This window comes from Thunnus maccoyii, chromosome 18 (assembly GCF_910596095.1).
Source record: "Thunnus maccoyii chromosome 18, fThuMac1.1, whole genome shotgun sequence".
In the NCBI taxonomy this organism is placed as follows: domain Eukaryota; kingdom Metazoa; phylum Chordata; class Actinopteri; order Scombriformes; family Scombridae; genus Thunnus; species Thunnus maccoyii.
In genome coordinates, this window is record NC_056550.1 from 2,612,278 (window position 1) to 2,634,664 (window position 22,387).

The window sequence follows — 22,387 nt, forward strand, 5'->3', positions numbered from 1 at the left end:
GTATTGTCAAAGAGAATTATCACCAAACTCTGCAGCTCATCTCTATGACGCTTTTAGCATCCTTAAGCATTTACAGCCCGGAACTTTTTAGTTCAGTCTCACCACTCTCATCAACCTGGTCAGCTGTTTTCAGTGAAAATGACTTTAGCGGAAGCTCCAAACCACTGCAGTTTATCATGAAGGGACAGAAAGTTGTTCAGTATCCTTGGGCATTTCAATGACTGTTGAGATTTACACCTGCAGCTAAAGATTATTTTTGTGATCATTTAATTTGCTGATCATTTTCTTGTTTTATCCATTGAGCGTAAAATGCCAAGAAAAAAAACAAAAACTAAGAAAAACCTCCAGTTACACTTTAAAAAAACCCCTCAAAGATATACAGTTCAATATCACATAAGAGAAAGAAAAGCAGCAAATCCTGCTTGTGAGTGAGAAACTAGAATAAGGGAATGTTTGGAATTTTGCTAGAAAAAAGGGCTTAAACGATGAATTGTTTCAGCTCTAATTAGATTTAAGCCTGTTATGAGCCACTCTGCTGCCAGTACTATGTAGCCATCTACTGATGTAGTAAAAGATAAAAAAGATGTGTAAAACATTCATCAAAAGGGTCAAATTTTGATAAAATCTGAAAAAAGGTAAAGAATATCATCTTAGAATCTAAACTGATTGTGGTGGTGAAGTCAGAATCTTAAACTGTGGAGCTGGGCTGGTGGGGTGTGTATCATGGCCACCACAGTAAGAGGAAGTGTGAGACAGCGCCTCTACAGGTCTCTTTATTCCCCAGGTACATGCAGTATTCACTTTCTGGCAGAAGCTACATTTGGCCCTCACTCTGTGTTTTGGCAGCCTCGGGCACTATTTGGCAGAGCTCCGTCCTTCCTACTTAGTGTATTGGAGCCACCTCTGCACCGAGTGAAGCACTGCAGCAATCTGTGGCCTGCAGCAGTGCTACAGCAGAGCAGGGGAGGAAGGAGGAAGCGACGCATTCAGATACTGGTGTCATTTTTCAGGTTTCTTTGTGGCTTTTCCTACTTTTTTTTATGGCCCTTTTTTTTTGCTTTTTTACTTCTTCTGATTTCTTTTTGTCCATCTTACCAACACACACGTGAAAAATCTACTCTAAAAAAGCCTGTCTCTTGGCTTATTAAACCAACCAAGTGGACTCAATCTAGATGCACACATACTTAAGACACAGCGGGTTTTGCAGTGTGACTTGGGTCTGTTTTAGTACTATAACCAGTGTACTGATGGGTGGTTCTCTAAGGCGTTTAATTAGTCTCAAAACCTGCATATGTAAAAAACAGGCGCTTGCACGTGATACAAGCGCACAGAACAGAATCGGCGAGCAGAAAACCATCCTCGCGAGGGAGTATTTCTGCTCAGTATGCACAAACGCAGCACGAGGCTGTGATGATCGTGAGCTCCCTACGCGCTCGCAACTGCTTAACACTTGCTCACTCGTCAAATTGAGACTTTAGAGGCGGGGATGGAATAGAGAGTCCGCTCCTTTGATTGCTCACTTTGAATATTGACCCATGATCTTTGATTGGCTTTGGTTTGATCACTGACACAGTCGAAGACGGGCAGTTGCCTGAGAGAACAAAAGGAAACATAAATAATGATATTTAGCGGCGACTTGTCCAATCTGGACTAGATTACCAAGGAGACTCCAGAGAGTCGTTAAAACACAGTTTTCCTATTTGTGAAACTCTTAGTCTATTTGTGAAAACACAAAAATTTCACTGATCTCACGGCTAGAAATTCAGAGCACGATTCCATGTCTCTCTATCTCACACAATATCTTCATAGAGTACATTTTCTAATCTGTCTAATCTAATGAAAAAAATCAGTGAAATCAACCTTTTTTTCAGTTTTCACAAATGGAATAATGGTTTCACAAATCTGAAACTGTGTTTTAATGACTCTCTGGAGTCTCCTTGGTAATCTAGTCCAGATTTGACAAGTCTAAGTCCTTTTCTCTGTTATCATAAGCAAAATAAAGGTTTCACAAATGTGAAAGTGTGTCTTCGATTGTTTCAGTCATCAAACCAAACAGCCAATCAGAAGTCATGGTCAGTATTCTAAGTGACCAATCAAAAGAGCGGACTGTATATTCCATCCCCGCCTCCAAAGTCTCAAAAGTCAACTTGGGGAGTGATTGAGTGTTGAGCAGTTGCGAGCGCATAGGGAGGATCAAGCTTGTGCTTGTCACAGCCCCGTGTTCGCGGGACCACATTTTTGCACACAGAGCAAAAATACTCTCACGCGAGGATGCTTTTCTGCTCGCAGATACAGTTCTGTGTGCTTATATCATGTGCACACGCCTGGTTTTTATGTGCGCAGGTTTTGAGCCTAATTATACGCCATAGCTCTCTCTGTGCCAGAGCCCCGTTGGCTTGTCACAGCACCTCTCCTCCTCCTCCTCCTCCTGCCTTCCTGTCTCATTGTTCTACCTTGGGTATGCGTTGGTCCGTGTCATTATAGCGCAGTAGGGAGCTGCAGGCATTGCATTAGCTTGTAACGTGTCTGCTCTGCCTCTTCCTCTGCCCAGTCTTTTCAAGCACAAACTGCCTTGCTTAGCAGATTAAATTAGCCAGGAAAATATGTCTTTTTCCCCCTAAATGAGCCCCGGATTATTCTCCTAGCACCTGTGTATACTGCGGCGCAGGGGAAACAAGATCCAAACTCTGCCTGACTGGCTGTAGTCATGACTTATGGAGATGCGTTGTGATTGATAGGATTTCATCCATCAATTTATAATGAAAAGACATCAAGGCTCTTTTGTTTTTCATCCAAGAGTCTCATCGATCCTCCATCCTCCTACCACCACCTCCTCCCCCCTCCTTGCTGATTCAGTGCAGTCCAGCTTTGCTTATGCATACGTCTGGTGAAGGCCAGACGGCAATTACTATCAGAGTGCTTTGGGAGGTTTATGCAAGGCTTAGGCTGGTTAGCTATAGTAGGTTGGCCTGTCGATCTCTCAGAGGAGGGTGGAGGGGTGAGAGGGTGGAAGACGGGTGGGAATAAGGGAGGAGGCATGAAAAGAAGGAAGGAAAGTAGGAAGGAAGGACAGAGGAAGAGTGGGCTTTAGCCAGAAACCTGTCTGGGCCATTTCTTTGATGTGCAGTATCTAATATATATTGCAAATGCAATGGTGCACTTTAATATATTAAGTTTACAATGTTAAGAGGTTACTTCTGTTAATATAGAGCCTAGCTACAGTACAAAAGTGACTCAATACTCTTAACCTCTAGAAAAACGGTTAAACAGAAATAGATGAGTAAGGCAGAAATACATATACATTTTTTACTGTTCACCCCTCAAATTTCACACCCCTCAGTCTCCACATCGTAACTGTCAAACCAGAACATACAGACATCATACATAAAAATCAGCAGACACTACCCTTTACAAGGATGGTGATCTGTTGAGGATAAGCATCATTAAAATAATTTGGAAATCATAAAAAGAGACACTTCTTAGAAGTTTGAGATCTTATTAATAATTAAATTTCTGACTTTTCTCCCTGTCAGTCTTTTCACAGATACATCCACGGCTGTGTGTAAACAACAAGCATTGAGAAGCAAACACAGGATGTAACTCCATGCAGCAGATTCACCATCATGTAAAAATATATCATGAAAATGAAAAACATATCACAACTCGTATTGTGATGTGTACTGCCGGCTGATACAGAACTATCAGCAAAACAACAGAGTGATCAATTTGCATTTTTAGTTTTTCTTCTCCTAGAGCATGTGTAGTACATGCCTGGGTTACAATATAGGAGCTATGCCATAAGCCTTCAAATGAAGGAAATTAAAATGAGCAAAAACACCATAGGGTTCAAAGGGTTAAAGGAATAGTGCAATAGATTTTGGGAAATCGTATATGAGAAGATGGATATCAATGTCATGTATGTGCATTAAGTGCCAATTTTCTCTGTGATCGATCATTTTCTTCTTCTGTAAGTATAGCTGCACACATAGTTGTTGTCATTAATCTGGATTCATGTTTATTTTGTCAGACAACATTGTGACCATAAAATAAAATGACTGACTGTTGGCTTTGATGCAGTTTTATTGTTTGCCAACTGTAAAGAAGACAAAGAAGAAGAAACACAGCTGTTTCTCTATTGTACAGGTACAGGTTGTGGACATAGTGTTAATCTGGCCTTGCTTCTAAATTATGTTGAACAATTCTAAAAAAGCTGAGACTGCATAGCTAAGGAAGGCTAAACAGATATTTGTACTGGACACAATGTGAATACTGGTCTAGTCAGTGTAGTTAGATTTCAAACAAGCACATTTTTCTGTCCACCGTGATGTGATGTCATCCCTGTTCTGACACAAGACTCAAAAACGCCAGTACTGCTGGAAACTGGTTTCAAAGCTTGTTTAATATGATGTTCCTTTATAACATTGTATGAACTGTTTGCTTGTTTGTGTTGAAGCTGATCTTTGACACCCCCCGCATGTCGCCATCTGTCAACAACAGGAAGAGAGGAAGAGACAGAGAAATGAGACGGCAAACAGGTTGAGGGAAAGCATGAACTGCAGCGAGGATGAAGGCAGCTTGACAGACGATGAGATAAAGAGTAAGAGATGAATGAGTATAAACAGGGAGAATGAAGTGGAACAAGAGGGGAAGAGAGGGAAATCCATAGAGGGAGGTCTGCTGAGACTCTAGCACACCGGGATAGTTTTAATGCACTGCACCACTTCCTGCTGTCTGAAACAACATGGAGCAGCTACAAGACCACATACAGACTGTCTCTCACCTGAACCTCGCACGCTTTGTCTTTTTATCTAAACCCACAACCTCACACATACACACATATTCACACAGCCTGTCCAGTCACATTCTCACTGACTTGGCAGAATGCTTGTGTGTGTATGTGTGTGTGTGTGTGTGTGTGTGCGCACACACAGAGGGATCCCAGCCAACATACTGCCGTATCCTTCTCCTGGGGAGTAAACAGTATGCAAATCTTCAGCCAGGCTATTTGTAGTGAAGTCACCTTTACAAGGGACACTGTGTGTGTGTTTGTGTGTGTGTGGGTGTGGGTGTGGGTGTGGGTGGATGTGTGTTGGTGTGTGTGTGTGTGTGTTTTCTGCAGTGTAAGAGAGGACATCCCGTTTGCTGCGTCACTGCTACAGGAGAGAAAATATGATGTCATTGATGAACTCCAGCTGCGGTCACATTTTTAACCAAAACCTGTGCTCTAAGTGGGCACACACGTGTGAATAGAGTTATACAGTGAGAATGATCTTTGTTGAAACATTTTGAACTTATCATTTGGTTTTCTACCTTTGAAATTGCTCCATCCCTCTTGCAACATAGAGACTGCAGTTGTTAGGTTTAGGCTATTTAAACGCGTTGACTTTTCAATATTTAAAGACCACCATGACCTTTAAGCACCAGGCCCAGATAGCCTACCTTTAAGTCCCTTGTTCACTGGTTCCAATGTTTCCCATAATGCAACTCAATAGTGTATTTTGTTAGACCTTCTCTGCCTGGTAAATGGTCATGTCTATCAAACTCTTTCAAATTTTTGAACACAGGCTTTTTGCTACAAATTTGTGGTCTCCAAGTCCAAACCAAAATAAAGCTCCAGGGAGCTGTTGATCAAAAACAGTACCTAAACATGCTAATGAATGTTTTAGGAGACAGGGTCACATCATCACCATTGAAAATCTGAAATAGAGCAAAGACGGGGCAACACTGTGTTGCCATATTGTGGTGCCATCTTACCTCTCAATGATTTACGGAATATTTAGTAGCAATGTGAGTCAACAACCACTATCTAAAACCAGATGTTCACCTCCTCACACACATACAGACTCAAACGGACAAAGGACATGCTCAGACGTTTATTTTAATCAATGCAGCTGTGTGCACAAGCCATGTAAAGCAGGCTGAAGCATTTATTTGCACTTCAAATCTATTTTACTTCTGTTTTACTACAGTGATTATTTGCTGTCCTGACCTACACTCAGTACTGTGCCTGAATGCAACATGCATGTAAACTCTGAGGGAGGACTGATGGCCAAAATACACTGGGCATGGACACGGCGCAACACGTCTGTCATAGCATGGCTACAGCAGAGCGTGTCTATCATAATCAACTGAAGCTGCTACACTGACCACAGAAGCTGCCTGTACCAGCGCGGGCATCGTGCAGCTCATCTCTATTTTTGATTGGCTGGTCTGTTATTTTTTTCCGCTATGTGCGGATACACAGCCCTCCAAAAATTTAATACATAGAACAGTGTAGAAAACAGTTTAAACTGTTCAAAAATGATTAAATAAATATCTCATTGTACCAGAGGCAATGTGACGCAGCAGTGCAACCTTGTGGTTTTTTTACATTGTACATTAAAATAAATCAATCAAATAAATGTGTATCCTGTAGCTAAAACAATCTTGTTAATTAATTCAGTACCAGTTAATATAGCCTACACTTCCAAACCCTGCATAAAACACTGCATTATCACTTGGCTTGCATTATCACTTGGCAAAACTCAATACGCATGCAGTGATGGAGACGGAGTTGGTGTAGCAGGTTGAAAACCACGCTCTGCCCCGCCTATGTGACGTGCCATGTCTGTGCCTGGTGTATTTCAGGTGTGAAGCTGTGGCCACTGCTCTTCTAACAAGCTTGAAGAAAACGATGCATAGCAACACATTGCTAGTATAGTGGCAACATGAGAAAATAACTTCCCAATCAGTATGCAGTTACCTAGCTATAAGTATCACCTCAGGTCTCTGTCTGGCACCTATTGGTGTGCTTTACCACACCACATATGCGTCAGTTCTGTGTCCTATGTGAACGGGTATTAAGTCTGAACCAGTAATTGCTTTTCTTTTGCGTACATTTATAGTTTGCCTCATGGTATCTTCACCAGCTAGAGGTCAAAGCTTACTGTACCACAGCCACCTCTTTCTATAGTTTCATTAGCCTTTCCTCATTTCTCTCTCTCTCCTCACTGACATATAGGTCAGTGTGGGATCAGTGTGATGAGTTTGGGCACAGATCTCTAGCCTGGCCGGGCTAAATGACTGTAATTAGATGCTTTTGATCCTCTGTCCCAAGCTGAGAGCAGTTTTTTCTTGCTTCATTGCCTTCTTGCGCCTCATGCCTTTTGTTGTGCAATTCTTATCCATCTCTTGGTGTCTGAAAATCAAATTGTTCTTCCTTTCCCTCCATCATCCCTCTCTTTTGTACATCTCTCTATTGCTGACTTGCACACTTGCTGTTTGTGTCCATCCCTCCCTTCCTCCCCTTTCTCTCAGTATTGACATTATTAGCTAAGTACTTAGGTAATGAGTATTTTCTGAGTCACCGGATGATGTTTATGGTTTTAGTGTTATTCCTTCTGATATGCTAACACAAGCAAACCTGTGTGTATGTTAAGACCACTTAGATGCTTTTAACAAGCTTGTTTTGTTGGTCTTTGTCCGCTCGTATTTGTAGTCTAGTTTAGCTAAAAGCAGGGGGGTTATATGTCAGCAAAATGTTTTAATATTACAGCTGCATTAATTGATTTTTGGCCACTAGGGGTAGAAAAACTCTGAAACAAGGGAAATGGAAACACAGCCCAGACATTATAACCCTATATTGTTATAGCTATCATGTTAGTAAGTGCCTGTTTAAACATTTAGCAGACACAGAGCAACATTAAATTCCCATCCGTTTCTGGCCATCTGGCAAATGTAAGTCCTATATTCACATTTTTTTCTATTAGCTCTGATTTGTTCTCCACCAAATATGTCTCTTTAGCTGCTAACTGTTCAACTTTCTTCACCAGTCAGCTGCGAACTGTCGGGCTTTAATAAATGTGTTAGCAATAAATGTATGCTACACACCCAGCTGACACAAAATTGTGTTTCTGTCCTCCTGGTGAATGCAATATTCTTGCTTCTTAGCTTTGGTGTGGTCTTAGTGAATTCATGAACAATATCTGGCTCTTCAGCTGCTAACGTTAGCTGCTCAAGCTTCTTCACCAGATAGCTGCTAACTTTGTGAATCAGTTGTTTGGCGCTGGGCAGGAATTTTATTGATAAAAATAGATGTATTCAAGCTGAAATAATAATTATTTTTTTAGCACTTTGGGGCAGAGAATCTCTGCAACAAGCAAAAAAGCACATACCTCTGATTTACTGTCACCATAAAAACTTATTTTGACAAATATGTTAGCAAACTTACACGTCCAGCAGACACAGAGCAACATTAGCACTCACTTGGAGTCATGTTAAATGCAAGTCAAATATTCACTCTCCTTTTGGTCTCCACAAACTCCTGAGAAAGGTAAATGCTCCACTATGTTCACCAGCTAGTTGCTAACTCTGCTTTTTTGATGAAAACAGCTGCCTGCTAAAGCGGACAACCAAACACTGAGCTAAAAGATAACTGGGGGAGAACTGCTGAATTGGTTGATAATTCTCTGGGTTTGTCGCAACTAGCATTTCATTTTATGCACACAAAAAAAGAAACAAGAAAGAAGGAACTGCTCTAGGGACAAAAATGAAGATGAAGAAAGGAGAGATCTAAGGGTTCCAAGAGACGACAGTAAAAGGAACACAAATGAAGGAGAAAGGTATTAAAAGAGTGACAGAAATGGAGGAGAAAATAGCTGAGACAGGAGGGAGAAGAGGGAGTCGGTGATGAAGAAAATAAAGAGAGAAAGCTAAAGAAAGAGAAGATTGTCCAGGGGAGGAGGTAAAGGAAAGAGATTTAGGTCACTGTGTATGACTGACAGGCAGTGTTGCCAGATACAGCTGATAGTTTCAAGCCCAAAAACTATTCAAAAACCACCAAAACGCACACAAAGCCACCCAAAATATTTAGCTAACTAAAAATCAATGCACACCAGGAGACGAAGCATATATAATAGCGATAAACATTAGCAGCAGCCAACCACCACAGCAAAAAACCCGACAACGGGTTGCTTTCACATGATAAGCCTTATTTATTTGTAGTTTTGTTCAGCTCTGTCGTAGAGAGAAGCACTGTTCTTCTTCTTCTTCTTCTGTTGTTTGGTGCTTGGAGCAACGCATTTCCAGTTTCACAATTAAAGCCACCTCGTGTTTCGCCACTTGAACACTTTTAATATGAAGCAGCAGCAGTACAACATGGTTGACATGTTCATGTTCAGAAGTCTAAGCACAGAAACAAATGGATAGCTATACATTTGTGCTTTTTTCTGAAACAACAAACATGAATATGCAGTAGATTTGAAGTTTAAAACACTGTAAAGTCTGTTTCTACTGCCAATGCTTAAGAGGAAAATTGCAGATAAAAGAAAAGATGGTTCTTGTTAAGGAAAAGGTCTATCTGACAGAAATGTTTCCACCATAATACTAGGATTAAAATAACATCTTAAATTTTATTAAAAGGCTACAGTTATCATACTTAGTATGTCTGAATGAGTCTAAAACATACAAAAAGTCACCTCATGTTATCCCGTACTAGTAATATTGTAAGGGAATATAGTGTATATAGTATATGTGCCCTTGATTCAATAGCCTAATGGACAAAAACACATTTCTATACAGTGCAGCAGTACAGTGGAATAATCTGCTCACAAATCTGAAATTTAGTGTTTCACAGAGCACGATGAAAGTGGCCTTAAAGAAATGGTTACAAAGTACCATGTAGCATATTCAATTTTAAATCTAACTTTTTATGACCAAGAAAACATGAGCATAGCTACCCTGCCACCTGCTATTTATATGTTTATTGTATTATCTTTGCTTGCTGTCTTGTTGTTGTTTTGCTTTTATCTTGTGCTGTGTTAAGTGTTATACTAGAGGACCACAATGGAAATGAGCCCTCTGACTTTATTGTGTTTTCATCCTTGGTGATTTTTAGTGTTTTACTTCAGTGAAGTGTTATACAGTGTTTTTTAATCATCAAATACATTCATGTAAGTATCCTGAAGAAATGATGACTCAATTTATCCAGTGAGCTGTTTGGTCAGTCGATGGGCTGTTTACACATTTTTAGACACGATTTAGCTCTGCAGCATGGTCACCCCCAGTTCAAAATGAGCCAGCTCTGGGATAGTGGAAAACCTCAGTCAATCCCAAACATAGCAGGCAAGGCCACTAATCTTGCTTTATGACACAGGTACACACAGGTACTTACTGACAGTATGACACACTTGTGTTTGTTTCATCCTGGTTGTATAGTATAGTATTACTAGTGCATTGTCTGGTGTGGTCGCACACAGTGGTAGCTAAAATTCTCCTATCAACTAGTCAGACAATCACATTATTTTACCAGCCAGCTACCATGCTAAATGATCGCTGGTTACCTGCCAAATTGTCTGGCAGAGCAGACAGACTCACCAGCCAGACACATTTGAGCAGCATTTGGCTGGTAGAAGGTGTTTCTCACTGAAAGATCTCGTCTGACAGCGGAAATAGAAAGCTACTGTATGTCAGTGAAAACACCTGTAGAGTGTGATAGGTAAAAAGTGTGCCTCTTAACATCTCTGGCATGGCAAGTAAATGGAAGTATAATGACATACACACAACTGTGATCAATATTAAATTCTGATTGTCCACTGGACATATTCTGATGTAGGTTATTCTTTCTCTTTGAATACTTGACAAATTTGACATTTCATCATACACACTTGACTTGTCAGGTGGGCAGAGCACTTGTCACTTGTATTGTTTTTAGCTATGCTAGCAGTGAGACTCTAGGAATGACAATGTCAGTCGCTCAGTTCACCACTTTGGTCCAGACTGAAATATCTTACGAACAAGAGATCAGATGTATTGCTATGAAATTTCATACAAACATCCATGTCCCCAGAGGATGAATCCTAATAACTTGTTATTCCCCTGACTTCTCCACTTGCACCACCATGACTTTTGGTTTTGAATGAAGTATCTCAACAGCTATTGCAGAGATACAGTAGAAATATATTCATGGTCAGGAGAAGATATATCATAATGATGATCCCCTGTGACTACTAATCTAAAAGTACCAGCAGGTTGACATTGGTTGATTGAAATATCTCAACAACTATTGGGTGGATTGCCATTACATTTGGTTAAGACATTCATGTCCCACTCAGAATGAATTGTAATAACAGATTTTTGTCTTGCACCATCATCAAGTCAAAATCCCAATTCATCCAATATTTCAGCCTCAGCTGTACTTGTACCAGAGTTAGCATGCCAGCCCACTAGATTGAGATGGTGAGCATTGTATACCTGTTTAACATCAACACGTCACTGTGAGCATGTTTGCTTGAGGATGTTAGCATTTTTCTAAGTACAGTCTCACAGGGCTGTAGACTTGTAGACTTTGTATTTGTATTATTACTTCTAATTCATGCAGACAGCACAGAACTTTAGTCACTGGTCACTGGAGACCAAATACTCAATCTGTATACAAATAACACAACTTTACACTTTAAAATTGTGTGCAGGAGCCAGGAGAGTGCTACTTGTTTGCTATTTGGCTTTCTAACTAAATCATGAGTCATAATGAGCAAGGTCTTAGAAGGACTCAAATTAACAAAACATTTTTCTCTGGAAGATTGGGCAGTTTGAAATTTACTATATTACAATATTCATTTCATCTTCCTCTCAGATCATTCACATATTTGACAGGAAAAGGGCTGCAAATGCAATTCTCCTGCATCAATAAACTAGAAACACTACCAATATAAAATAAATCAGTGTGAGAGATACTACAGTAGTATCACATGTATGCAAAATAAGATATTATGTAAAATGTACACAGATGTTGTGTTTTAGTAGTGATTAAAATGGACTGAGATGTTTAAAAAACAGTGCAGCATACAGCTAAAGGGACTCGCCAAAACAAGTAATGAAGGGATGTTTATGCCATGTATCCTTCTATATCTGCCTTTTTGTAACTCTTCAATACCCCTAAAATTTTCAAGTACGTGTGTGTGTGTGTGTGTGTGTGTGTGTGTGTGTGTGTGTGTGTGTGTATGTGTGTGTGTGTATCCAGGACAGCTCTAGATAGCAGTGTTAAATTAGACCATGATAATAAGCTGTGGGACTCGATGTGCTCCCTGTGGATCGGAAGAAGACTTCATCTGTCTGTCTTCATCACTGACCTGACACACGCACACACACGCATACACACACATACACACGTGTACTTGAGAGCATACTTACACATCTATACTTAAGCAAACACATACACCTTTTAGGCACACACATTATCGAGCATGCGAACACAAGTGTACTCTATGTGCACACACACACACACACATACACACAGCATTAAGTTGACCTTCATCATTGACCTAACAGACAGTTGCCGTGTGAGACATGAGCATCTACACACACGTACACACACAGGAAGTGGTTTTGACACGGTTTGACTGGTTTTTTAATCTTCGTAAGTGGGTTGCTGGTTAGGGTTGCAGTGGCCTGTTGAAGCAGAACAAACTGAAACATATGCGGTGTCTTCTGTTTTATTTTTGGTTCAAATCCTCATGTATGTGAAAGAAGAAAATCTGTCCGACTTATTCCTAGCCTCATCCTCCTTCCAGTTGTAGCTTTCACTGAACCAGTGAGCTAGCAGTATGCTTCAGGTGTCTTCTTTTTCTGTTTGGGGAAAATTAATGATGTGATCATCACTCTGCCTACTACCTTACTACCAAGGGATGGGAGGACGACCCGATTAAGTGGCCTCAGATAATGTGCAGTAGCACATTTGCCTACTTTATTGATCCCTCTGTGACCGACGGTGAAGCGATAAACAATCTGAAAAGCTCTGAGGCTCATCATTGTATTTCCATTGTAATGAAGTCAGTGTTAAAAGAAGTGGACCAGAACCATCTCAAAGCAGAAAACCAAGTCAGAGCATCACCACATCAATTAGCTAATGCTAAGCTAACTTATTTTGTAACTGCTAAGGCCACTTCTTCTGTTTGTCCTCCCTTTCCTCAGTAGGACAGGCAGAGGTGTAATCACATTATTCCAGAGCATCTGAGCTTTTCCTGCTATTACAAAATGTCAAACTTATCAGGTAATACTTGATGCGAGAGGAAAAACAAGTTTGCAACAGTACAAATGTAGCTTAACTCAGCACCTCTATTTCTGTATGAACAATAAACCGTTCCATGTGTTCATGACCCTGTGACCATGATCTCACAGCAAACATATACATTTTTGTACAGTAAGCATGTCACTATGTCTAATACTGTATGTAAGAAAAATGTGCATTTTTTAAACCTTAACTTATTTTATCTTACCTTAAATGAGTAGTTTACCCATAATACCAAAAACATATTTTCTCACTTCTCACTGACATTTGATATTGGCTGCTCACAGCAGTTTTCATAGGAACTATTTTTTCAGTAGAAAACTGTCCATAGTAAGGCCTGTGGTTTATGGGCTCTGTGATGAACTAGGACACTGTCTCTGGAAAGATGCATTTGTTAAAGGTAATTTATCCAAATTCCAGTCATTACTGTGTACTGAAGTATCTGCAAGGCTAGATACAATCATTGATGAGATTTTTTTTTTCTTTCTGTAATTTGGATGAACTGACCCTTTAACCTAGAAACCTGGCCTAAAACTCAACCAAATGTGTCAGACCTGATAACTATACAAATGTGTAGCACTAATATCAGTTATATCAGAAATGTTCAGTGCTAATTTTGTGAAATTAGTGAAACTTTAAAACTTTTAAAGCTGCATTAATCAATATTTTATATTAACAATGGATCATATGACTAAGTGATTGTTCAGTTACCCTCATCTCTACAGAGCATTTTAGCATCATCTAGCGAAATATTTTGCTTTTCCAACTGTTACCGTTTTGGTTCAGTTTCACTGCTCTGATTAATCTAGTTTCTAGCAGCAGCAGCAGGCAGCTGCTCTCAGTGAAAAAGCTCTGATAAACATATTGTACACTACCTGCTCAGCAGACAGACACAGTTAGCAACTAGCTGGTGAACACAGCAGAGCATTTAGCAGTTAAAGAGCCATACATTTTTCTCAGGAGCTGGTAAAGACCACAACAGAGCTAAAAGGAGAGTGAATATTGTCCATATCTTATAACTTTAAAAGAGAATAACATGTCAATTTTGTGTTTGCAGCTTTTCTGCTGTTGCCACAGTGTCCAATGTAACATTTTTTTCCCCACTGGCCCACTTGGCCAGTACATCCTAGTTTTACTGAGCTCTTGTATATTTTCACTGGCCTAGTGATTTATTCATTATATACATATTACATACAACAGAAGTTCCCTTTAGATTTGGTTGTTTTCCTTTAGTTATGGATATGTAATGTTGATATATTACACAAATATGCAAAATGTAAAATAAGCCACATATTGGATCAGTAAAATGAATGGTTTATAAATGTAGGTTTACCTATATTTTGTATAAAGCCAGAGAGTATGGAATACATAGAGAGAAGAGAACAGAATTTATGATAATAACATTTCAGCAAGTATGGATGACCTTGATAATAAATCCTTGTGTCAAGAACTGAGACAATACTGAGAGATCTGCAGAAATGTACTTGTTAAGATAGAACAGTAAAAGAAAGAACATAATGGCATTTGTTTGTGTGCTCATGTTCACTCCAAGCTCCTTCTGTCTGCCTCTACTAGCCACCTGTCTACTACAGACATGGAGTTGAACTGTAATGAATGAATGAGAGGGAGAAATGCAGAGGGGAAAAATGAAATAGAAACTAAGAGCGTCTGTCTCCACAGTAAATCACCTGAGTGTTTAATGGTTATTTATATGTGCTTTAGTACGTAACCACCATGAAACAAGAAAATAACATTTTATTTCTCTCATTCACTGCTTTGTTCTCGCTACCGCTGCCAACAAAATGTAACTGTTCAATCATGGGGTATCTGATCAACCTTTCCTCCAAAGATGCAGTTAGTTGCTTTTGGGCAGAAGATGCCAAATATGCAAATCTAGTGACAGTAAGGTGGTTCAGAATGGGAGGCTCAGTATCTGGATGATTGCTGAGAAAGAACATCAGGGTTAAAAGGAATGAAAGGACTTCAGACAATGAGTCTGTGCTGTCCTTGAGAGACGTCTGAATGAAAATGAACATCTATCCCTGCATTTAGGGAGAAGACTGCTATGCCGCACACACTGAGAGGACCCCAACACATCCTGGCAGCTCACTGCATAGAGCACAGGAAGAGAGGAGTATAGAAAGTGGGGAGAAACAGAGAGAGAGAGAGAGAGAGAGAGAGAGAGAGAGAGAGAGATGAGAGAGCAAATAATAGTAGGGGGGTAAGGGGATGCTGCAGAGGAAAGGAAATCGCATTACGCACATGTGAGCACTGTACAGAAAATGACTGATAAAACACTACATAAAATACATGAATCGTTTTCCAGTGCAAAGGTAGATAGGGTGTGTATGTGAGCATGTATCGGGGGGCTGATAGGTGGTCTAAGACAAATAGATGATCATTGATCCTATGCTAATAGAAAAAAGACTGCTCAACCTACGTGTGGCAGATCTATAGATACACACACACATACACATCAATAGACATTTAACTAAGTTCTTGCATACAGTACACGGCATACGTGTTTTTCATAATGGCGCTCACAGTAATGCATACATCTCCTTATTCCACCATTGTTCATTTACCCACTTATTTTTTCTTTACTTACACTGTGTATGTATCTACTCTCTTCCTGTCTTTCAAAAACACGCACACAGACACCCTGCGTACCTAATTTCTTTTACACTCTCCATCCATCATCCCTCCCTCCCTCCCTCTATCTCCCTGACTGTGCTGTTATCAATGGGATTGCAGCAGTCAGGACATTTGCACTGAATTAACAGCATTCCTCCACTTTCCTCAGTGTGTTATTGGCGCCCCCTATCTGCAGTATGTTGGCATAGCCTCTGCTTTCCACTTTACTGCAATGTCCCAAACCCCTCCTCCTCCACCAGCAATAAATTAAACACATAAAATACTTGTGATAAAGGCTTGAACTGGTCAGAAAAATGTTGGCACACAGGGGTGACAGTTTTCTGTAGTGTCACTTAAAATAAAAAGAGAAGATGTTTGCAAATTTTTAACACATCCCTTCCTCTTTGTGTCTGTTGCTCTCTGCAGTATGTGGCGTTTGGCTCGCTCTTCTTCATCCTCCTCTCCATCTCCACCTTCTGCCTGGAGACACACGAAGCTTTCAACACCATCTACAACAAAACAGAGAACGTCACCATTGGCAACATGACACACGAGGAGGTACTGTGTTTTTGTGAATTGGTTAGTCTGACAGACTTAATGTGACTGTTTAAAGGGTTTTACAGTGATTTAGTGTTGCACTTCCATGAAGTTTGGAGTCTTGCAAAAACAGATAAAAAAAAGGAGGAGGCCAAGATATCCTGACTTTTAGTCACTAGAATCAGTCAAGCTCCAAAAATGATTCTAAATTTCCCATGATGCAACCAAGAGCATCCTTTCATGAGACCCTAATGTCATCTTGGAATGATCATGATTATGAGATTCCAACTTGTAAATAGCATTCACATCAATGTCAAAATATTTTCAACCCTAATTCAACCAAGTTGAGTTGTCCTGTGATGTGAACACTTGGAAGTTGTAAATATGGGAATCTTTCCCATCCGTCCCATGTCACCCTAGGGGTCAGCTCAGAGTTAGTGAGGATCGCCCTCAAATAAATTATGTTGGGTTAAAACAGAATTGCTGAAGAAAATGGAACTTTTTACAGGAAGCACAAATAGCACGCATGCATATAACATTTAAATGGTAGAGCACTATACCCAGAGGCACAAGGTATTGACACAGGGACGGCTTTAATCATTTCATGAGACCTTTACTTTGACAGTACTGTCAATATGAATGAATGATTCATGAATGAATAGAGGCTTGATAAAATCAACTAATCCTTTATTCCTTTCTTCCCCCCTCCAGATAGTGTATGAGGTGGTCACAGATGGCTGGCTGACATATGTGGAGGGCGTCTGCGTCATCTGGTTCACCATTGAGGTGATGGCGCGTGTCATCTTCTGTCCTGACAAGGCAGAGTTCTTCCGCAGCGCCCTTAACATCATAGACTTTGTGGCCATTGTGCCCTTTTACCTGGAGGTGGCGTTGAGTGGCCTGTCCTCCAAAACAGCCAAAGACGTGCTGAGCTTCCTGCGTGTGGTGCGCTTTGTCCGTATCCTGCGTATATTCAAGCTGACCCGCCACTTTGTTGGTTTGCGGGTTTTGGGCCACACTTTACGGGCAAGCACCAATGAGTTCCTGCTGCTCATCATCTTCCTGGCGCTGGGCGTCCTCATCTTTGCTACCATGATCTACTATGCTGAACGCATAGGTGCCGACCCAGACGATCCAACGGCTGCGGCCCACACCAACTTCAAGAACATCCCCATTGGTTTCTGGTGGGCTGTGGTGACCATGACCACGCTGGGCTACGGGGATATGTACCCTGAGACATGGTCAGGAATGCTGGTGGGTGCCCTCTGCGCCTTGGCTGGTGTGCTGACCATTGCCATGCCTGTGCCCGTCATTGTCAACAACTTCGGCATGTACTACTCCCTGGCCATGGCCAAGCAGAAGCTCCCCAAGAAGAGGAACAAGCACATCCCCCGAGCTCCACAACCAGGCAGCCCCAACTACTGCAAGCCAGATGCTCTCGCCATGGCAACCGCCTCACCGCACAGGCTGATGGGCAATGTGCTTGGACCGGGCATGGTGGGATCCGGCAGCATGATGGGTACTGGAGATTGCCCACTGGCACAGGAGGAGATCATTGAAATCAACAGGGCAGGTGAGTGATCGAGGAACAGAACTGAGATAATTTGGGTCCATGGTGTGTGGATGTGGGAAAAACACAAGTACCAAGTCCATAAAACAGTCATGGATTGCAGACAGTTATGAGACAAGAGTCAATGGTACAAATACCTCTCTTGAATACACTTTTTGTATGGTTGGTGACCAAGCTTGTTAATTGCCTATTAGCAAGAAAAAAAATAACTTTAGCATGGTCCTGGCTAGTTAGCATGTTAGCAGTTAGCTTACAAGCTACAATATTTAGCCAACCAGTACTTGTCTATTTTGTGAAAAAAGTTGGCCCAGCCAACTGGTCAAACCAAAAATTACTCAATTAAGAATTATATGAAACCGAAAAGCGCCAAATCTACAACATTTGAGAAGCAAGAAACAAATTTTTTTTTTTTTGCTTGATAAATTACTCTGATAAAATTATCAAGAATTTGAAGGTTGTGATAGTCACTAAAAAGTGTTTGAGTTCAATGTGAGTGTTGGAATGTGGTTGTGGTCAAGCATGGGGTATGTTTGTGTATGTGTGTCTGTGGGCTCGGGTACAATGTTTTGGCATGGCTGAGAAAGAATTTGTTTTTCACTCATGTCTCATCTCTTCTTCACTACTTATCGAGTTCCAAATTACAAACTTAATCACTGGAGTGGCCTTGAGAAAAATAATGATATAACACTGTCAAAGTTTCTCACTTTCTTGTCAAACTGATGACCAGAGGTCAGATTTCAAGCACTGAATGGATGTGAGAAGTGTGTATCTTCAGGTTTTGAAGCTGTAAATAACTTGCTAATGTCCTCGTTCTTCCTGGAGTGGAGTACACTAAAATAGATTTTAATTTACGATGGGACGAGAAGGCTGAAAAAAAAAAGCTTATTACTTTCTCTAGACAAATCCATCTCTTTACTCTGCCAGCCAGATGCTGTACAGCTGAGGCTGACATGCTCAGATAATCCTGGATCGGGTCTATATACAGTAGATATTCAGTATTTTCTGCCTGTCGAAACATTGATCCAAGCCATCTCATCTCATTTCGGCTCAGCTCATCTCTGCTGTACTCTACTGTTTTAATAGAGGTGTCCATCATCTGCACTGATACAGGGATGTGTGTGTGTGTGTGTGTGTATGTGCGTGTGTGTGTGTTTGTGTGTGTGTGTGTGTGTTTGTGTGTGGTGGAGTTTTGCCTTTACAGGATTTAAGGTTTATAACTATGAATAGTCTAAAAATTGGCTTGCCACCAATAGCAAAATGACATGTAATCTGTGTGTGTACGTGTGTGTGTGTGTGTGCATGTGTATTTGTGTGTGTTAGACCACTTAAGTACTTGCTTTTAAATAAGCATTCCTTTAAAGCATTTGCTGTGCACATCTCTAGAAATTTATGCTACGTGTCTGCAAGATACGATTGAGCCCATGAACTGTTGGGGCTGTATATCGGGGTGTGACACAAGGTCAGCGACTAACTCAGATAGAGCTGCAATGATTAGTCAAGTAACTGATTAGTCAGTCGACAGAAAATCAAGTGTTTTGAGTCATTTTTTAAAGAAATACAAAAAATCTTAGGTTCCAACTCCCTAAATGTAAATATTTTCTGGTTTCTTTAGTCCAGTAAACTGAATATCTTCGGGTTATGAACTATTGATCAAGACAAAACAATATTTTAGGACATCACCTTGGGCTATGCCATTTTCTGACATTTTATATACCAACTGACTAATCAATTAATCAAGAAAAATAATGGAAAGATCAATCGATAATGAAAATAATTGTCATTTGCAGCCCTGAACCTCAGAGCAAACCGGAATCAATGATGGTTGAAAGCTTTTTAAGAAACTAAACATATTATAACCTCCGCATAGTAAATCATTCCTGTAGTTCAACTTTGATTCATTTTGACATGCAAATTTGGGCTGTTCATAAATGGTAAACCATCTTGATGGAGCTATCCTTTTAGGAGACAGAGGGAGCTACCATAGCCTAGCACAGTGGTTGCCAAAATTTTTCGACTGGGCCCCCTTTTGTGGTTAAAAATATTTTCACCCCCCCCCCCACCTTTGCCAATTAGCAAAAGTTGGAATGCTATCATGCTAAGCTAAGGTGTTGACAATGGTAAACATGCAGGCTGGCTGCAGACACAAAGGCTTGTTACTGGTGTATTGTGTGAAACCATTTGTGCCACTTCTATCCTTTGCTGTGTGTGTGTGCGTGCGTATGCGCGCGCGTGTGTGTGTGTGTCCACCCCTCTGGCCTGTATCTGTAACTGTTGAGCAGTAAGTCATATCAGATTAGTTTTGACAGCTGTGTTGAAAGGTACAAACACTGCTTCCCCTGTAGCAATCTCCGTTTTTTGTTTGTGTGTGTGTGCATGTGTGTGTATGTATGTGCATTACAGTATATACTTTCTACTACTCCTTTGTTTTGCCTCTCATTCAGTGCTGTTCAATGCCACGTACATGTATATGAAGTGTGTGTGTGTGTCTGTAGGTGTGTGTGTGTGTTTGTGTGTGTGTGTGTTTACAGCCTGCTCTACTGCAGTGTGTTGGTCATGTGATCAGTATAGCTATCACAAGGCACTAACGTTCCTTTACATTCCCCTCCTTCTCTCCCTCTCTCCTCTTTCCCTGTCTCCCCTATCATCCCTCCATCCTCTCCTTACCCTCTTTAATTTTCTTTTTACCTCCTAATCGTTTTTCTGTTACCGCTTCTCTAACATCTCTCGATTTTCGGCTTCTGTTTCTCATCTCCTAATCCCTTCTCCTCGCCATCCTCTGAGTCGCTCCTCACCACCTCCGTTCTTATCTCCCTTTTCCATTTGTATTGCTTTTATGCTTTCAACCTTACCTTCCCTGCTTCTCTCAATGGGTCCACCTCTCACCCCCACCCCCCTCCTCTGATACTCCTCCTACTCCTCTCTCCTGACCATTAATCTTCTCCTACTTCACCTCCCCTCCTCCTCACTCTCTCTCAACTTTCCCCCTCTCCCTTCTTATTCCAATTTTGTCATTTTTAAACTGTCTTTCTTCACATTCACATTCTTCCCTTCTTTTTCTTTTTTTTTTACTTTCTATCATTTGATTATTTGATTTTCTCTATCCTGTCATCTCCTCTCCTCTCCATGTCTCCTTTCCATGTTTCCTCTCCTCTTTTCTTCTCTCCTCTTCTTTCCTCGCCTCTTTACTTTTTCCCTCTATTCTACCACTTTCTCTTGCCACTTGCCCCCGCCCCCCACAGATTCTAAGCAGAACGGCGACGCAGCAGCCAACGCAGCAGCCCTAGCCAATGAGGACTGCCCCACCATTGACCAGGTCCTTGGGGACGAGCGTAGCCCAGCCACCGGGGGCCTCGGCTCCACCACCAGCCGTGAGCGCTACCCGCACGACCGGGCCTGCTTCCTGCTGAGTGCCGGGGAGTTCCAGCGCACAACGGACGGGAACGTTCGGAAAGGTAGGAGGTCGGAGGGGGGGAGGAGGAGGATTGAGAGGGGAGGAGGAGGAGGAGGAGGAGCAGGGGGAGGGCGATACTTGAGTGACAGCAGTGGGCTGTCGCTTGATGCATGGTCTTGACTGATATGTACTGACACTGTGTGTAGTGTGCAAAAACATCAAAACACATCCAATTACACGCCGACCCATACACACTTGGGGTGGACAAAATAACAGGAACACCTAACAATATAAAAATGCAGTGTCAGGAATGAGCATTGCATTTTACAGGTGTTCATGATATTATATCCACACCCCCTGCACCTATAGAATGTTTCACACACACAGACACACGTACAGGTACAGCAGAAAAATAAATGCAAATGCACACACACATCATATAGACAACATTAATATGAACAAATATATAGTGTATTATTGTATTTCAAAATAAAAGCACTCAAGAGGCCTAAATCCTTAATGCTAAAGTAAAACTAAGACTCATCAACACATAAGCATACAACATATCCCCTCTCCCAGCCGTCATTTTTAATGACAGCTCAGCATCACCTCAAGGCTCACTCCTTTTACACATCAAGAGTTCGCACCTGAGGCACAAATAAAATATCAATGTCCAATAGATATTATTGATTTGATCCTGCTGCTCATTCACACCTTCCAACTACAGCTGTAGTAGAAGTTCCCTCTATGCATTTATCCTGCATCTGTACTGCAGAGGTACTGCAGAGGCTGCTGCAGCACTACCATCTGCGCTGCTGTTGAAGTGACTGGATTTGCTGTACTGTAACACAAAGGTATTCATGTCTCATAATGACGCATGCGTACATACAGTATGTCTTTTTGTGAATCGTGGTCTAATAACGCAGTATTCAAATTCTGCAGATGATTCCTTACTGAGGTGGATTAACAGTCACTCAACAACATGACATGCAGGATAACATTGGACTTCAGCGTACGCCGTGTTCTGTGTTCATCACAGCTGATACAGTTCTTTGTGTTATACTGTGTACATGCAGCTTAACTGTTTCATTTCAAAACACTGTCATTTATTAGATTGATAATGTCACTTTTCTTTTTACTATTTCTATATTTTTTTCTGTTAGCAAATCTCATGAAAAGACAAAAAAAAAACACAGTTCTCCCAAGAAAA

General features: G+C 41.0%; 1 protein-coding gene across 2 annotated transcripts in view; it reads left to right on the forward strand.

Moving 5' to 3' along the window:
* Positions 1–22,387, forward strand: part of LOC121883472 (potassium voltage-gated channel subfamily C member 1-like) — a 74,734-nt gene that overhangs the window by 25,204 nt on the left and 27,143 nt on the right. For both annotated transcript variants that reach the window (XM_042391755.1, XM_042391756.1), the window contains exons 3-5: positions 16,106–16,237; positions 16,928–17,789; positions 21,026–21,238. In XM_042391755.1, coding sequence (XP_042247689.1) covers positions 16,106–16,237; positions 16,928–17,789; positions 21,026–21,238 — 1,207 coding nt within the window. The remainder of the gene's footprint in view (positions 1–16,105; positions 16,238–16,927; positions 17,790–21,025; positions 21,239–22,387) is intronic.